The sequence below is a fragment of the Pezoporus flaviventris genome, unplaced genomic scaffold, assembly GCF_033815535.1.
Source record: "Pezoporus flaviventris isolate CSIRO_AGI_PZ_B2104156 unplaced genomic scaffold, CSIRO_AGI_Pfla_v1 ptg000002l, whole genome shotgun sequence".
NCBI lineage: Eukaryota > Metazoa > Chordata > Aves > Psittaciformes > Psittacidae > Pezoporus > Pezoporus flaviventris.
In genome coordinates this window covers 78,346,574-78,366,095 of record NW_026892550.1, presented here as the reverse complement: position 1 = coordinate 78,366,095, position 19,522 = coordinate 78,346,574, and the positions used below count along the sequence as shown (strand labels likewise).

General features: G+C 39.2%; 1 protein-coding gene across 1 annotated transcript; it reads left to right on the top strand.

Moving 5' to 3' along the window:
• Positions 1 to 239: 239 nt before the first annotated feature.
• Positions 240 to 18,434, top strand: PYROXD1 (pyridine nucleotide-disulphide oxidoreductase domain 1). The gene is made up of 12 exons (XM_061444609.1): positions 240 to 405; positions 3,758 to 3,838; positions 5,894 to 6,013; positions 7,404 to 7,532; positions 9,425 to 9,498; positions 10,435 to 10,595; positions 11,515 to 11,615; positions 12,890 to 13,019; positions 13,957 to 14,069; positions 16,789 to 16,911; positions 17,187 to 17,324; positions 17,830 to 18,434. Exons 1-12 carry the CDS (start codon positions 325 to 327, stop codon positions 18,076 to 18,078), a joined length of 1,500 nt encoding a protein of 499 aa, XP_061300593.1. The 5' UTR covers positions 240 to 324; the 3' UTR covers positions 18,079 to 18,434.
• The last annotated feature ends 1,088 nt before the right edge of the window (positions 18,435 to 19,522 follow it).

Sequence of the window (19,522 nt, the reverse complement as noted above, 5' to 3'; positions counted from 1 at the left end):
CCCTTCAGCGTTCAGACCTATGAAGGTATTGTAATAGGAAGTGGAGAAAGTAAACTCCAAATTAAAAAAAAAAAAAAAATAGTAAGAAAAGAAATAAAAAACAGTGGAAAGGGATGGGTTGGGGTTGGCGTCCGAAGAGAGACAGCCCTTGCTCTGCGGGAAGTTCCGCGCCGCCAGCGGAGCAATTTTGGGCGCTGCCGCGCACCGTAGGCGGAGCTGCGCCGCCGCGTCCCGCACCCTAGCGAAGAGGCGGCAGCGAGAAGCCGGTCTCGAACACCGTCTTCCTTTCTCCGAGGCCCGGCGCTCCGGGGAGCAAGCGGGGAAATGGCGGCGGCCTATAGCGGTGCGCGGACTCGATTCGTGGTGGTGGGCGGAGGAATTGCAGGGGTGACCTGCGCGGAGAAGGTAAAAGGCCGGGGCCCCTCTACCCGCCTCACGCATGCGCGCTTTCCCCACCTCCCCCGCCCCCGCCGCTGGTAGACGACGGCCCGCGGCTGCGGGGGGACAGCGGGGTATGGGCACCTCAGACGGCGGGTGACGTGTTGGTCACGGGCAGCAGCGTCGACCTAGCACTCCCTAATTCCGACCAGAGCCAGCGTAGGAACCTCTATAGAGAACAGTTCTTTACATTTATATAGTAACTGCATAAGTAGTCTCATTAAGTTAGTAATTACCCCATTTTTTAAGAAATTCGTTATTCCTCTTAAAAAAAACCACAGTTCCAGGGGAACGGTGTTGTACTATAATAATGTTTATCTGTCTAGAAATGCTGAGAGATTAAAACTGAACTGCTAATAACCTCATCAAGGCTTAGGACCACTTCATAAAAGGATAAAAACTTTGAGAAGGCTGGCATTCTGTATGCTAGTCAAGAGATCAGAAGGGAGCACTGCATGCCTTATTTACAGGCATAAAGGCTCGTACTGCAACTAAGGTGAACGCTGCTGTGATGTGTGCCTTTTTATGTCTTTCTTGGATCCATGTTTAGGGCTGTACACCTGTGTGCCAATCTCAGCAGTTTTCCATGAGTTCAAACTCTGAAACAAATTTGTCTGATTTCTAATTTCAGGGTATTTTAAAAGTATCAGTAATTGGAGGCAATTTTGTACATACAGTTTTGTACCTATAATGTAGAACAGAATGATGCAGATTACAGTTCAGTTGAAAAATATTTAGCTGTTGAAACTACAAAGCAGTCTAAAGACTGTGTTTCAACCATCTATTGTCTGTGGATGGAGTGATACTATTTCATTTCTGACGTTGTATAAACTACATGCTGATTAAAGAAAATATTGATACTGTTCTCCATCTTTATGCATCTGGGTTGATTCTGCCATTTATTAGTTTGAGGGGATTTTTCTTTTTATTCATGGTTATTGTAACGTGTGGTCTCTGTACTATAGACACTTAAATCCTGTATTTGTATGAATTAATCCCTTAAAAGTTTGTTAAACCATTCACATAATTAAGGATTTTGTATATCCTTATGTGCTTGTAAGAATAAGATTTAGGTCAACATTTAATATTCCCAGAGACTTGTTTTCCTGGAAGTAATTTAGAATTGTCTCCAATTGTTATGATCCTGTTTCACAACACGCTTATTTCCAGTATACATTGGATGCCTGCAGTGTTTAAGATTGCTATAAAAGGGCCTAAATTTATTGGTTTTTTGAAGATGCCTTTTGCTGTTTTAGTGCCACAGAGTTTCTTTTGTTTTCTTCCAAAGCTCACAGAGTGCCAGTTACTGCTGTGATTCCACCTCTTCTCTTACACTCCTTTTCTTTCCCTCACCCTTACTTTTTAACCTGGAAAAACCCAAATCAGATTGTTATGTGTTGACAGAGACTTGCCTGTTTTTCTCATCTTAGTAATGCAGGAAGCCCTTTGTCAGTGAGCATTAGTGGTCTCCTGGCCAATGTTTTGGTTCACCAAGACCACTAAAAGTGGTGCTGTGTGTTTTAGACGGATTTCTGCATTGTACATCCATAGCTGGGGGTAAACTTGAAATAAGAGGATTGGACACAATTTTTCTCAGTCCCGATTTTGAGCAAGTATGGTTCTGTGGAGCACAGTGGCAATAAACAACTTGTCCATCATGTTGCATTTTGGGTATTCGTTATATGATGTCTTGTAGTTCAGACTTCTTAGGCAGCTATCTGAGAACAATCATTGCGTCATGTCATGTCTCAAAAGAATTAATACAGAGTTACTTACATTTTAAGTAAATTTTGAAATATTCCAACAAAATGTCTTAGAAGCTGAGTTTGAGTTAGATTTATTTTCTCTGTCGTAAATGTTTCATGTCTTACGTAATTTCTGCCTTTCATGCTTATATTGCAACATTTCTTTGTGGATTGTGATGACTTATATATTTCCATATGTATGGATATATATTCTGTGTGGCAGATTTCTAATCCTAGTATTTTAGAAGGTAAAGAAATGCAACAAACTTAATATGACCAAATGAAAGTTTGAAACAACCATTAAATCTTAATAAGAGGGCAGGGGTAAGCATTTGAGCATATGTAAGTGATGCAAAGTACTTTATATCAGTCTTAAAATTTTGAATCACAGGATACATCTGATGATTATTACATAGAATCACGGAATGGTTTGGGTTGGAAGGGACCTTAAAGATCATCCAGTTCCAACACCCTGCCAAGGGCAGGAACTTCTTCCACTAGGTCAGGTCGCTCAAAGCCCTGTCCAGCCTGGCCTTGAACTCTTCCAGGGATGGAGCATCCACAGCTTCTCCAGGCAACCTGTTCCAGTGTCTCACACTAAAGAATTTCTTACTTAAACCTAATCTACTCCAGGTGGAGTTCCTTGAACTGCTGCCCACAATTCTTTTTATGCAGCCCAAGATATGAATGGTGTTCTGGACTGCAGTCACATGTTGACAGCCCTTATCTGATTTTTCATCCACCAGTACCCCAAAGTCTTCTCTGCAGGGCTGCTCTCAATCCATTCACCACCCAAGCTGTGCTGATACTGTTGATTGCCCCAGCCCAGGTGTGGGACCTTGCACTTGGTCTTGCTGAACTTCATGAGGCTCACATGAGCACACTCCTCAAACCTGTCAAGGTCCTTCTGGATGGCATTCCTTCCCTCAGCATGTCAACTACATCACAACAGCTTTGTACTATCTGTAGGCTTGCTGAGGGTGCACTCAATTCCATTGTCTGTCATTAATAAAGATGCCGAATATGATCCTGTGTTTTCTACAGCATTCTGTAGTTTTTCTGAGTCATATTTGGTACAGCTGAGAGCAGCTGCTGCAGCACAGTGTGCTACATGTCAATCTTTCTTCTTATTGTCTGTCAATACAACACGTACAGCTACAATGTGTGAAGCATATGTTAGGGACAATTATTCACTTCTATATGAGTAAAAAAAAGTATGTCCAGCAACTGGGTGTCTCCAGAAAGCACATGGTCATAGTCTGCTACTACAGTTGGCCTTTAGAATACTGCGAAAAATAGTCATTTGTGTAGTCCCATATACCATGGCTGCAGTTCATGAAGATGTATTTGTGTGGAAAGAATTAAGATCCTGGGTCTCCAAATTCTGTTTTTTTCAGTTGTTATCACTCTTATGGATAGTACTTAAACACTCTTGAAGTAGCGTTTATCCAATAGGATTCCACTAGATTAAAGTAGTGTAGTAATACATATTACTTTTTGGTAATACTTTTTTTGTATTAAAGTCAAAATCTATTGATTGTACTCACTCATCATTATTTCTGTTTCTTTACAAGCTGGCCATGGAATTCCCATCAGAAGACATTTTTTTAATGACAGCTTCTCCAGTTATAAAAGCAGTAACGAATTTCAGACAGGTAAGAACAATTTAATTTTTCTTACGGTAAGACCTTTTCAGAAGTTTGCGTATGTACATGTAATTTAGAACCTAGAGCTGAAAATGCTTACAAATTTAAACTTGCTTTCACATCAGTGTGACTTCCGTGGTGTTAGTAGGACTGAGATACATTATAGTGATTCCTAATCATCAGTAATTGTGAATATATTCACACCATTCGAGCAAAGGATACTTACGTAGTGGAAGTGTTTTCCAAGTTACTGGAGCATTATTTCACTGATTTGCTAAGGGGTGCTTCATTTCAAGCACTGAAATGATGTCTTTGGTATAAATTGCTGAAGAAACATAGTCTCACTAGCGATTCTCATATACGGTAGTATGTTTGAATTTCGTGCAGAAACAGGCTTCTGACAAGTAACAAAGGGAAATTTCTGTGGAATTGCCTTCAGCTTTATCTACATGTCCAGCAGATGGTGATTCGGTGACTTCTTTCCTGCTAGTTTGAAGAAGAAAACTAAATCCATACATGAGTTCAGATTTCTGTCTGTGGGTTCATTAAGCTGGTTTCACAGAGGTACCCAGATCTTAGAAAGCACTGCTGTTTTTCCCTCTCTGAGGGAACTTTATGCTGAGCCATGGAAAGAGTTGCAGACTGTATTGCATATAACTTGGGATGCAAAGCTGCCAGCTGGTAAGAAGTTTGGTTTACCTCTCAGAGAAAGGACACCAAGAGCTGGACTTGCACCTGGTATTTATTGTCATGACTCTCTTTTTCATAGAATCATAGAATGGTCAGGGTTGGAAAGGACCTTAAAGATCATCTAATTTCAACCCTCCTGACGTGTAGGGACACCTCACACTAGACCATGTTGCTGAAGGCTCATTGCAGCCTGGCCTTGACCACTGCCAGGGGTGGAGCACCCCCACAGTAAAGAACTTCTTCCTTATATCTAACCTGAACTTCCCCTGTTTAAGTTTAAACCCATAAAAATACCATGGTTTTGAAACATGGTATCTAGCAGGCGTGGCATATCTCGCTACAAGTAGAGAAAGGTCACTCTGCAGTTTGTCTGACAGCCTAGTTTTATTGTAATTCTTCCTGGTGTATGAATGCCTAATTCAGATCACTACAGGGGAGAATAAAGCAGAAAGAGATTTGAAAAGCAGGTCTTTGCATTTAGTACCTGTAATTGGCTGTCAGCATCCCTTCCTTTTCCAACTCTGTTTTTTGTCCAGGAATGGAATGCTCAGAAGATAGCTGAGAGACTTGGAGCTCTCTGTGAGACTGGTAGAGTAATATGAAACTAAAAAATACCTTCTGAGCTTGAGAGATTTGACAGTAGGGTCATGAGTATCCAGGAAAGACATTAAACATGCAAAAGTGTAAAGTCTGTAATTCACATTGGCACAAGTTTCAGCATCTGAAGAGTAAGGGAGGAGCTAAACACTATTTGAAGGTAGCAGAATCTTAAGTTTTGGACACAAGCATCTTAATTTCTCTCTGAATTGCAAGCATGGTGTCTTTTCTGGTTCCTAGCTGTGAGCCAGACTCTTTGAATATTCTGTAAAGTTGAAGGCCTGGAGGCCCCCTTCTGGAAGAAACCCAGAAAATCAGCATAACTTAGAATGTTTCCCAGATTCTATTTTCCCACCCCCAGCCCCCCCCACCCCGGTCTCTGAAACACCAAATAGTGACTATGGACGAGATGCTGAGTAAATGTATTGAGGTAATCTTGAATCTGTTTTGCCTGAACACTTGCCTTATGTCCTGCATACAAGCTGAAGAACAGTAAGCCCTTTTCCCGACATGAGGGCCAACTACCTGCAGCAAGAGTTTTTTGAAGACAATGTCACCAGATTATATTTTATTTTAAAGAGAATACCAGGAACAGGCATGAAAAGATTCTGTATATAAAAAGGAGCCTTTAGTAGTAACATGATAACATGTTTTGAGACAGTATGGGCTTTATGTTGTGATTCCTTTACTGGAAGTGAACATAACATATTTTGTTACAAGCTTCAGAAAAAGGAGATAAATAATTCACATTTTTAAATACCTCTCTTCTTTCTACAGGTCTCTAAAACACTTGAGGAATTTGATGTGGAAGAGCAGCCGAGTTCCCTATTAGAAAAACGATATCCCAATATTAAAGTTATACAGTCTGGAGTGAAACAATTGAGAAGCAATGAGCATGTAAGCTAGTGTGTTGTCTTTTATGTGGCTTTTCAAATTATTTATAAAAAAAAAAAAGAAATGGTTGAAAGTTTAGGGTGTGAAATTCTATTCAAGAACACTGAGTACTAAAGTGTTAAGTTACCAAAATTACAAGAAAAAACTTCTTAACTTTAATTTCATTTATCACTCACACTGTTGTTCAAGTAGAAATACATACAGAGGACAATACTGTAGATCAGAAATTACTTGTAAATTAAGAAACGATATGTTTTAGATTGAAATATTTGACACCTTAGAGAGAGATCATTGAAAACCTGATTGGAATCAAAGAGAACCCAGTCAGTGAAACCAAAACTGTATGTGAATCCAGGTGTCTGAATGAATCCAGGTGTCTGAACATTTCTGTAATCCTTGATTGCAAACCTGGCCAATTCCTGAGTTACTGCTTGTTGCTACTGAGACCCAATATTAACAATTTTGTGTTACAAAAAAAAAAAAAAAAGAAGTCCTGAAAGAAGCAATGTTTTCACCTTTCCTGCTTTCATTTTTTTAATCAGGAAATGTGTTACAAGTATGAGCAGGTCCAGATCCTTGATAGTGTCTGTGTCAGCTTCACATACTACTTTTCACTTCAGCATGCATTTATCACAAATTCACATTCAAATCCAAACCGCACTATGCTCATTTTAAGTCACAGAGGTATGATCCCAGTTAGATTCTATGAATACTCTGAATCTAATTCTACTTAGATCATTACTATAATTTGGAGGATCTTTTGTCTAAAACCTGTAGCAACTCTCGTTATGCAAAACCTCTGTAAACTGGTTAGCTTCTAGTTTGGAAAGGAACACATAAAAGTCATAAAACAGTGAAATGTAAGTACTGCTTTGTTGCAGAATGATGTAGCTGGTTTAGTGCCTACCTTTTTTCTTTAGCAAAGGACAGAAATTGCCGCCTTTCTAAACTGTATTCTGGCCTCTGCCTGGTTAACACAGGTCTACCATTGTTGAAAGGTTTTGAATGAGAATCTTAATTGCTACTATATAATAGTGCATAGACATACATCTGTTGCTGGAGTGGGGAGGATATTCGTCACGTGGAAAACCTGTTCCGTAGCACAGCTAGTAAGTACAGAGTGCCACCAACTGGTAATCTTTGTATTTCACATTTCTTTGAGAACACTGTGTCCGCTTTCGGTTTCACCAGTCGTACGAGGGCATACACTTAGGCTTGTAAGGGTGTGGTGAATGTAATGCAGATAAATGACACACAATGAGAGTATGAAGGCTTGCTCTTTAAGAAGACAGTTACAGCATTTAATATCTGCAGAATACTGTGCTATGAAGGAGAAGAAATGCTGATGTTCTGTTAGATGTCTCCAATAGGTTTTTATTTTTTCTTTTAACAGAAAATTTTCACTGAAGATGGGAAAGAATATATGTATGACAAAATTTGCCTGTGTGCTGGAGCAAAACCAAAATTGATTTTTGAGGGAAACCCGTATGTATTAGGAATCCGGGATACTGACAGTGCACAGGTAAATGTGGTTTGGACATATAAGTATAAAATATATTCCTGATTCTGATGGAAAATAATAAAGATGAATGTGGAGTGAAATGGTAAAACATAAGGTGATGTTTGTTGTCATATATCCTTACGTAAGAAGACTTTCAGTAGCAGCTAATTTATTTAGTGGTATTTTAAGGCTATTTAATTAGTCAGTAAATTTATTAAGTTTATAGATATTTCATAGATGGTATTTCTAACATGGTAATCTAGAATTAATGGAATCTTTTGCCCTTCAGGCAGAAGCCAATCTGAAAACATAAACAGGAAGTAAGCACTACTAGAAACTCCTGTGAGGAGGTGTACCTGGTACATGATATGAAGGGCTACTTCTCACAGTGAAAAGTTAGTGAATGGCTTTTTTTTGTCTTCCTAGTTTTACTGTGGCTTGTCCTCATTGTACATAAAAAGTTACAGTTACAGTAAAAGATGTGGGAAAGTTTTCACTTGAGGAATAACTTAATAGACTAAAACTTCAGCTTAGAAGTAGAAACTGAGGTTTCAGTGCTGTAGGTCTTCAGAATTGGAGGCAAGGTGAACGTGAACGCTGCTTCTTCACAACATAAGAACTGTAATTCATCAAATAAAGTTTGACATTGAGAATAAAAAAGGAGGTACTTTTTCAAGTAAACTGCTGTGAAACTATGAAATTGTTGTTGGTTGGTTTAGATATTAAAACTTTAGCTGAGATTAAAAAAAAAGGAAAAAAAAGAAAGAAATAGAAGGGAAAAAAAACCCAAACAACAAACCACAAAAAAGACAGCCCTCAATGCATTTACCTTGTCTAAATTGAAGAGAAAGATGCCACTTGAGTGGCACCAGTGGTGTCTAGAACCTGTGAGGATGTTGCAGGATAGTATCATGTGCTTGGTGCTTGTTGCCTTATGGTCTTCCATGTGTATCCACTGTCTGCCAGTGGGAGACAGTAGACTGAGCTCACATCAAAGCTGATGTTGAACTTCGAATAAGGCTGAAAATGCTTGTTTCTGGGGTTGGATTTGTTGGGATTTTGTTTTGTTTTGTGGTTGGGTTTTGTTGTTGTTTAAATGATGATTGCTTGAGTTCACTAATTCCTTCTGGTACAACTTGAGCATCCTTCTCTGAAGGGATTAAAGAACTGCAGTTTTCCTGGTCTTTACAGTTCAGGTTCTCTGACACAATTAGTCAGGTAAACTGGAAGTATGGATGAACAGATTTTTGTATAGTTGCAGTAGTTGGTCTGAGCCACTTCAAGTATTTTGTTTCAGACAAATCAAGAATCATGACTATGATCTAAAAAAACACTGGGCTGTATTGTCTTTCATTTTTTTTTTCAATTTCTCTTGCCACTAAGATATTATTTGGAGACTCATTTCTTTCTGAAAGCTTTTTGCAAAATAAAATTGGTTCTCAGATTTGCTACAAATATTTTTTTAAGTTCCTGATTTCTGATCGGAATTTTTTAAACTCCCAAATTTCTGTATCTTTGCCTTTTTAATGTTATGCAGATTGCTGTGAAAGTTATGCAAGTTGTGATAAAACTGGATTAATAGATATCACAATGCTAATGGTCTCTAGGATGGAGAAAAGTCTCCTGGATTCTATTAAGGTCTCTAAGTGGCTTAAATGTAATTATTTGACTTCTCCTGTCTCAATTTGAGAGTTGTAAGGCTTTACCAGTAACTTCATCCCTCAGTGTTAGAACTTCACAGGTTTCATGAGTGTTTGTACCAGATCTTGGTGTAAGTAAATGTGTATCATTAATCTGAGAAGATCAAAATAAGAGACTAGCAGAGCAAGAAAATACTGAAAAGCGTATAAGGGATCAGTGTGAGGGAACATATGACCTAAGTTGTAATAGACTTTTTTCCTTTCTTAATGCAGGCTTTCCAGAAGAATTTGGCTCAAGCTGAGAGAATAGTAGTGGTAGGAAATGGCGGGATTGCACTTGAATTAGTGTAAGTAAATGACTACGTTTTAAAGATAGATGTGCAAATAAAATCTTTTCTGGTGTGCATGAGTTTGGGAAAAGGTTGGCTTATAAAATCGTAGCGCTTAAAGAATTTAGTAGCAAAATTGATTAAAATTTTTTTTTGCAGTGTAGTGGTGCTTACTGTCACATAAAATTCAGCAAGCTTCAGAAGAAGCTTTGGCACATAGATACCAAGAATGTACAGTGCCTGAATTGGCACCAACAGAGATTTCTGTTAAGGCTAATAAGGGCAATATTTAAGTTATAAAACTTGTCTGACTTCTGGAAACAGAAGGTGTAATGGGAATAAAGAGGCAGTTTATCTTGCACCCACCCGAATCTAATCTGACAGAGATTTTGAAGTGTCTGATGTGGCCTTTGTCACAGGTAGGCTACTGAACCATGTGGTCCTTCAGTCTGCTACGTTACAAAACCACCTATATTATGCCAGTATATGGTCTTGTTTTGTGTTGCAGGGAATCACTTTTCCACTTTCACCAAATTGTTTTCTGCATGTCTCTACCAGTTCATGTTCCAGGTAGTATAAACAAGATCCAAATGCCGCTGCTTAGCAGTGGGCAGTCTGGAAAAATGCACATTTTTTAAATTGTGGGGAGCAGGAAATACTAAGTAGTAATATCATAAATTTGATCTACCTCCCCTTACCCTCCACCCTGGTGCAGCTGAGGTTGTGCTGATGAGAAAGTTTGACCTTTCAGCTTGAAGAGATTTTAATCTCTTTTTTGTAATGGGTTCCTTATGAAAATACTTAGAAGCAGTGGTGGATTTGATAGGTTTAAATGTCTTGGATCCCTTATTTCTAGGTTTTGGAACTAAACCTGTCACACTTCTAGTTGCATTGCTAAGAGTCAGGTCCTTTTCAGGTAGTTTGTGACTTTATCCATTGTTTAAATGTCTGCAGGTATGAAATTCAAGGCTGTGAAGTGATCTGGGCTATCAAAGACAAAGCCATTGGGAACACTTTCTTTGATGCAGGAGCAGCCGAATTTCTCATTCCAAAGCTGTCTGCTGAAAAACAAGAGACTCCAATTGAATGTAAAAGAACCAAGTACACAATGGAAGGTATGGTGTTTTGGTCTTCTAACACTGCAGCAGCAGTTTTTAATGTTAACAGTCTTAAGATGAGTTAATATAGCAGGTCATAAATAAGGATTGCTGTTATTAGTAGCACTCCCTTCTTTAAAAAAAAAAAAAAGTAAAAAAGAGATATAAAACCCCATTCAGAATATATGTAGAGACATGGCAGCATGTAAAAGTGCTCTTTTATATCGGTGCCAAGTTCTCATTCAATTTCCTGTATTCCACCTGCTGAAGAACTTGTTCTGTTTTCTGTAATACTTGTAATACATGGCAGCATTATGTAGGAAGGAACTCTCCCATAATAAGCTGTTGGAGGACCAGATGAAACCCCTCAGGTTGTTATTACTGATGCAGTGAAACTGCAATCTTAATAACAACAGTCAACTAGAACTGAATGAACGAACATTACACAAACATGTATATGACTAGAATAATAATAAAAAAAAACAAAACCATGGTTCTAAGTCAGAAGAATAAATTGTAAAAGAGTCAGCCAGAACATCACCAAATGGCACCCAGTGTTCATCATATGTATCATGCTATGCTAAAACTTTCACTTTCGTGCAAAAGAGGGGCCAGTGCACATTTGCTAGCAAACAGTGATTAGCAGTGATATTAAGCAACTAAGTCTACTGTGGGTCTCCAGAACTGTGGTGCTGTGGTGTCTGGCTGGCTTTTAAGGGTCCATACAGGCATCCAGCAGGGGCATGGTTGGTTTGGAGATGTGTGAAGTAATGAAAGGTGTAAAGTTGCAAGGTGTTAAAAATACTGGCTTGGAGTCTGATTTGCCTGCAAAGTAACAGGTTTTGGATTACACGCTTTTGTCTTTCCTTTTAGTAACCAGACCTGCAGGCCGTGAAGTATGCATGCTAAATCTGATATCTTCATCTCTTTCCCTCAGGAAGTGAGGAAAAAGAAAGACCTACAGCAGCGTCTGACAAACTGGGCAGTGCCTTAGGCCCTGATTGGCATGAGGGTTTAAGTCTTAAAGGGACTCAAGAGGTATGGTCATCATCTTACTTATGTATTTGTTTAAATGTTGCTTTAAGTGGGTAAGGATGACAGAACATGCAATGTCACATTCAGGATTATTAGAAAAATAAAATAATGCTCTAACTGATTCTCCTGTTCCATCAGAATTTAACAGGAAAGCATGTTAATACAGATAAAGTAATATTCTGCTTCAGGAAGAAGGTGGCTAATCAGCTCCACTGGCATGGTTTTAGCAATTTGCTCTTCAGATTGAAATATAAATGTTGGTTTGTAGGTTTCTGTAGGACTGGTGTCAATCTTCGCTTTAAACAGCAGCAGTGGGGCCTCTGTTTCATTTTAGCTGCCATACTTACAGTAGGATTTGTACAAAGGTACAGGGAACATCAGTCTGCTTTCACAGCAGATAATGCAATATAAAATCGGTAGTGGGGATGAACATCGTGAAGAGTAAAAATCCTTTTATTTTTTGGTCAGTTTTGTATTTATTAATCTCTTGGCTGTTAGGCATTTGCATCACACATTAGAAAACAGACCTCTTAAACAGTCATAGTATCTACCGAAATAGCTTTACAATGCCAGCTGAAGGATATTTAGGATATTCAGCAGATTAATCAGTGGAGTTTTGGCTGTTGAAGGTCATGGAGACATGTTGGGGTAGTGAAGAATAAAACCATTTAAGGCCAGAATCCACAAAAGAGAAACAGGTAACTTTCTGAGTTTGTCTCAACCTCAGAATAGGAGAAGTGGCTGAAACATGGGTCGGTGGAACAGGATATATTTCGTTTTTACAGCATTTAGAACATAAACTTAATGTTGTTATCAGTATTAAGTTTATGAAATACGCAATTATGAATTGAATGCATGACAGAAAAATGAAGGATTTGAAATCCTGAAAGACAGGAAAGATAAGTTTACTTTTTTCTGTTAAGTTCTGAATTCTTCTAATGTGAACTCAGGGGAACTTGAGGATGTTTTCTGGTGTGCCAGAAAAATCTAGGTTCTTGTGAAATTTCAGGGAACATTAGGTGTCTGCTGGAAAAGCAGATAAACTGCCATTTGCTGTGGTTAGATCTGTGCCAAAAAAGGAACAAGTGTGGGAACTCGGCTAATGTGTCGTGCTTTAGAATGAGGTATATGGTTTGATTTTTGGTTTGTTTGGTTTTTTTCCCAGTTTACTAAAGTCATTTTAGGTGAAGGTACACTTGCTATTAAAAATGTTGCTTTTGCTGATCATGTTTGAGATCATATTTTGATTATAATCAATTTTGGCAATCTTTCTTCAGTTTTCTCATAAAGTACATATTGAAGTACTATGTGAAGTAAAGAAAATTCACTTACAGAAAGAATTTCTACAGCTGCAACAGACTTCTTTGGCTTTTCCTAAAGAAGAGAAGAACATGGAACCAGATGAAGGTAGGTGCCAGTACTGAGCAGAAATAACGTGTTGAAGATTGGAGTATTGGAGCATGTTTGATACTGTTTGCTGTTTTAGGGCAAATACAGATTTGGAAATAGGAAAATAAATCCTTTATAAGTCAAATGGAGCTCTAGCAATTTACAGTAGTTGAAAATTTGATTTATGGGCTACAATTAAATTACAAAATGTTATGGATAAGACCCTTTTACCACAAAGTTGCCTAAATCCTGTATGCAGAGTAGTGCCACCTTGTAACAGTCCAATAAAATAATATTTTAATAGTGGAGGTAAAGCAGGTAAAATAGCGGAGGTAGGAGGTAAAACCTCCAACAGAACAACATTGAGTGTCAAAACTGAAATAATTCTTCAAAGAAAACAGAAGAAAATATCATTTACTTCATGAATCTGTCTATAAATTCCACTGAATTGAAATTAATATTTAAAATACTTTTTTAATAGCCAGTTACTTCTGGCATAAAATTCTAGGAAGTCAAATCTCTGACATTCTTTTTGCTTTTGAGGCATTTCCTGTGCATCAGGAAACTTATATATAGGATAATTCTTGGCAGTTGCCAGATACTTCAGAGAACATCTCAATGGTCTGAAGAAGTGGCAAATGTCAAGACACAGTATTTTCCCCCTATAAACAAGGGCTTTGATTCAGAAAAAATCCAGATAAAGTTAATAGTAGGACTTGGAGCTAAACTCCAAAATCTCATAGGTTTTTGTAGTGAAGGTCAGAAAGGTTACAGGTAACCTCTAATTACATCTTTTTTCTTTTTATTTTTCCCTACCTAATCAGTTAGATGTCTCAGTAGATTATTTTTTTTTCCTTTTTATTTCATCTCTTATTAGAAGACATAATTAATAAAATAATTAATAAAATAACGCCTGTTGGTTACATTCTCAGGGCAAAACTTTCCCCTTTTTCAGTGCTTTGGCCTGTATATGTGGAATTAACTAATGGAAAAATTTATGGATGCAATTTCATTGTCAGTGCAACTGGAGTTGTGCCAAATGTTACACCATTTCTTGCTGGCAATAATGTAAGTATGATTTCTTTTGAAGTTAAAGTTGTTTTGTTTGTTTAAGTAAGGTGAGCTAAGCTTTTTTCAGCTGGTTTGTGCTTTTGTTCTGACATGGATTGCTACAGGTTTCCAGTGTACACCATTTCAAAATAAGGCAGGTATGCTGATGTTGGAAATATAAAATGGATTTCATTTGCTGTCTTGGCTTATTATGTTGCTCCTCATATCTGGTAGACAGTACACATACAATATACACTGTTAAGATTAAGCCTATACAAAGAGAGAAAAACACTTGTATAATTGGTTAATGTGGCAAATATTTAGAATAATTTTTGTGTTAATGCTTCACCATTTCTTATCTTAAAAGTCTTCACATTTTTCTCCTGGGAAGGAAGCATTTACTTTCAATATCCTGAATCTGGGAAACAGAGCTATAAATGTGATCATTTCATTGAGAGAAGTCGTGCTTTAAATCAACATCCCGACGTGGATGCTGATTATGAAGTTCATAGCTGCCCTGGGAATTTTCAGGCCTTGTGATCATTCTGTCTCCATGATGGGTATATGGTTTAACTTTGGCTGGCAGTGGGATGGGGAAGAGAGTTGGAAAGAAAAGTTGGAAAAGTGAGAAAACTCGTGGTTTGAGATAAAGACAATTCAGGCGAAACAAAATAAGGAATTCATTCACTATTTCCCATGGGCAGTGAGAGGTTTGGACATCTCCAGGAAAACAGGTTTACAGGTGTTAATGGTAACCTGGGAAGACAAATGCCATTAATTAAAAACATCCCCCTTTCCTCCTTCTTCCCCTCAGCTTTTCTTGCTGAGCACACCATCATACACTTGGGCTGTCCCTTTGGTCAGTGGGGATCAGCTGCCCTGGCTGAGTCCCCTCCCAACTCTTGTGCACTCCCAGTCTTGCTGCTGGCAGGGCAGGATGAGAAGCAGAGGGGGCTTGACTGTGTAAGCACTGCTCAGGCACACTTAAAACATCCCTGTGTTACCAACACATTTCTTATCACAAATCCAAAACACAGCACCATACAGGCTGCTGTGAAGAAAATTAACTCTGTTACAGGCAAAACCATCACGTTGGGGTATTTGGTGTTCTGTGGTTCCTCCGATCAGAAAGAGAAATGCTGTCCTCCTATGAATAAAGACGAAGAAAATTTTGAAAACATACTCTCCTGGGTTCAGCCGTAACAGTAATTTTTCTCCGTCCTAGTAGCTGGTGCAGTGCTGTATTTTGGCTTTAGCCTGAGAACAGTGCTGATAACACACAGAAGTTTTTAGTTGTTGCTAAGTAACACTTACTCTGATCAAGGACTTTTCAGTCTCATGCTCTGCCAGTGAGGAAGGGCACAAGAAGCCAGGAGGAAGCAGAGACAGGACACCTGACCCAAACTAGCCAAAGGGGTGTTCCATACCACAACCCATTATGACCAGTATATAACCGGGGGGGGAGTTACACGCAAGGCCCAAATCGCTGCTTGGGTCAGGCTGGGTATCAGTCGGTGAGTGGTGAGGTGTTGTATTCTCTTCCCTTGTTATTTCCCTTATCATTATTATTATTGGTGGCAGCAGTAGTGGTTTGTGTTATACCTTAGTTACTAAACCGTTCTTATCTCAACCAGTGGCAGTTACATTCTTTCATTTCTCCTCCCCATCTCTCTGGGAGTGGGGGCAGAAAGGGGGGGAAGTGAGTGAGCAGCTGCATGGTTCTGAGTTACTGGCTGGGCTTAAACCATGACACATACATCTGATGTTGAGCTGTTAAATATTTCAAGGCCTCTGTTACGAAGTTCGATTAGGAATTAAGTGTTTGCAATGTATTCTCTGGCCTTGGTAAAAATACAAAATGAACTCTCAAGATGAGGTGTCCCTGTAACACACATAGTACAGTTGGAAATTTGGCAAGCTGTGTTAATCCCCTGCCTGGGGCATCAGTAATAATGTTTTGAAAACCCACACTGTGTTCTAGAAATAATGCTTAATGCTTTGTATCTTACCATGGATGTCCAACCACTCTGCATAGTTTCATGTTAAACAATTTTATTCAGTATGTAATGCTTTTCTAAGCTTTGGTTTTCATACATAGATTTTAAAGGATATTTGAAGATCAGTTGTAAAATGCAGCACTGATCTGCTGTTAAACTCAGTGAGAAAAGAATGCAGAGATTGCTGGGAAATTCTGCTTTTGTAGGCCAGTTTTCTCTTTGCTTATTAGACGGGTTCTTGGTTTGATACGATTCAGGAAAAGCTCTGCAGGGGGCAGGGTTGCATTTCCATGTGAAGAAGTAATACTTGATACGTAGGTAGTTGTGAAACATACTTCACTGTGGCACTCACTTTTCAGGGGATCCATTTTCTTCCCTTGATGGTGAAGGAGCATTGAGATGGAGAGGTTTGAAACATATGTTTCTGTTGTGGTGTCATGCTTTCCTAATAGAGTCAGATTAGATGGGACAATAAGTAGCCATAAATTATTCACTCTGAATGACCTTTCTCTCTGCTACATGGCACCCAGAAGAGCACTTTGCTGGCTTCCCGTAGTGTTTATTCATATCATTTTAGACCTGCAAATGTTTTGATTAAACAGAATAATGAATTTACTGGACTTTTTTAGGAGTCTGCTGTTAAAAAGTAACAAATGAGATGGCTGCTTAACACAGATAAAGTTGAATTACTTTGTTTAAATTACTAATTTTGTTATTGCTGAGTTGTGCGAATGCTTTAGTTTGCTCTAGGTGAAGATGGAGGTCTCAAGGTGGATAAGCACATGCACACATCCCTGACAGACATATATGCAGCTGGAGATATATGCACAGCGTCCTGGGAACCAAGTCCAGTGTGGCATCAGGTAAATCAAATTGTATGAGTGTGTGCTGAGCATCAGTCTGATTGTAAAGTTACACAGATGGGAGAAAAGAAAGTTTAATTGAAATGGAAACCAGTGAATAAGTAGATAATCCTCATGTGTTGGTGACAGATGATTTTATCTAGGTGGCTGGAAGAGAAGCCATTCAGCCTTGCTATGTGTAGTAAATCTACCGTATGTATTGGTGAGAACAGGTCATTGCCCAGAGACATTCTTACATGTCTTCAGTCTTTAAATTTATTTTTCTTTGGTTTTAGATGAGGCTGTGGACTCAAGCCAGGCAGATGGGATGGTATGCAGCCAAATGCATGGCAGCAGATACGTTAGGGGAATCAATCGATCTGGATTTCAGCTTTGAACTATTTGCTCATGTTACAAAATTTTTCAATTACAAGGTAAAGTAAACACAGTCTGATAGCCTTCAACCACTGAGTAACACAAGTCGCTTACTTATCTTCACTTGCTGACACTGAGCAGATGCTTTAATATTGACAAAACGGTCTTCTCTCTGTAATAATTAATCTTAGTTTAGATTTTCTCCATTCATGCTAACTTTGAATGCTGAAACGGAAGAGGGCAATGATCTTTACAGATGTGTTACAACTTCCAATTGGTGACTGACAACTGCTCTACTCTGCATCTCTGCGCACACATTCCATTTCACTAGGTTTCTGTCCTTGGATAACGTCAGCCAGAGTTCAGCATGGTAGCTGGTTCGTTACTGGGTTCTGCGTATGATAGTTCAAGGTGAAGATTTTTAACCTGTGAAGGGGGGAGGTTCCCCCAGGACAAATATTTCCCTGTTTGCATCAGTCTTTTGAAGCTTAGAACAGTACTGGCAGAAGTACTAAAAGCCACTGCAATGCTCTTCTGAGTGCTCTCTCTTTTTCTTTCTGCTAGGTGGTGGTTTTGGGAAAGTACAATGCTCAAGGCTTGGGTACAGACCATGAACTGATGCTGAGGTGTACCAAGGGACAGGAGTACGTGAAAGTAGTGATGCAGAGTGGCCGAATGGTGGGAGCTGTGCTGATCGGTGACACGGACTTGGAAGAAACCTTTGAAAACTTAATTTTAAATCAAATGGATCTTTCAGCCTATGGTGAAGATCTCCTGAATCCAGATATTGATATAGAAGATTATTTTGATTGAACAAAACCCCATTTCCATTTTGTATAAACTTTTGATACTGAGTAATATGTCTTGTAAAACTGTTTCCACAGGATTAGCAGAAATGTACCAGGGATAAATGCAGTTTCTTAATAAGGTTTTGTATTGATCTTGTCAAAATACTGACTGACAAATTAATCAGTTTCAAAATGCAGCAACAAAAGCAAGTGAATTAGTGTTGGCAAAGAGTTTTCATCTGGGTTAAATGGAGTGTATGAAAAGAAGGCTGTAACAGTCTTAACAAGTGGGCTTCACTGTGCTGTTAAGGTGGCACCACATTCACTTGAATGCAAGGTAGCTCTCACTTTTTAGAACTGAGTGAAATGTGTTAAATCCTATGCCTGCCTCATAGGTCTCTTCTTCCCCAAACCAGGCAAGACTCACCTGCCCAGGTTACGAGAGCCCAATGTCACCATAGTTTACCACTAGGCACATTCCTCATCTCAGCCAGCCAGGATGCTGTGATGTGGTATGACGGTGGGGCCTGACCTGCTCAAAGCTTCCTCCAAAGTTGGCTAGGGCAGAAAGTCCTGCATCCTAAAACCACCTGTTCAGGTGAACATTTACAAGGCAGTCGTACAGTGTGTTGCCATCCCACTGGCACCCTGCAGCGCTCAGAGTTTCAAGGCTCCTGTTCCAGCTAATCTCTCCCAGCTGGTTCAGATAAACAGGGCAGCTGTAGGGTACAGAGCATTTGGAGCTCTCACTGCCTGGGAAGTGCTTGGCAAAGATGTGGCAAGATGGATGCTTTATCTTATCCTCCCACAGAAGTTTATCTCTGAAACGTGTTTTCTACTCAGCTAAGTACAGGACACAAAAACTCTGAATGCTGAAGCCAGGATGAGCTGTCAGTTGAGAGCAGGTCTTCTACTGCTTGTCACTTTAGCTGCCGAGGTTATCATGGTAGAGCTGCCCTGGTGCATGTAGTGTAATCTCCAACAGGATCCATGTGCAGTGTGCTGCAGGAGAGGCTAACACAACAGCACTGCTGGACACCACCCACAGCAGCGTTCCCTGTCACAGCAGCCTGCCCCACAAGCTGGTGGATCCAGCTAATGTGGCAGATGGTATCAGTGCCATTTTGAATGTGAGTCCTGTATCTGACATGATTCTTAATAGACAGCTATTACAGTCACTTAACAAAACCATTCATAGGGACTTGTGTGTCTTTGCTCCTGCCTGCCTGCTCCCAGTTCCCACTGTTATGCCTCCTGGATATCCAGGAGGGAATTTCTGCAGGTACTAAACTATAAATTTGACTTGTAACTAGTGACAAAGGATCTACTATTAAATTGCAAATGGAGGTTTAAGATGTTTGTTGACAGCACATACTGAGACTTCTCCCAGAAAATCACTCTTTTTTTTTTTTTTTTAAGAGAATGACTGTTTAAATGAATTAATTCTGCTGTTGGCAAAGGTTTGAGGT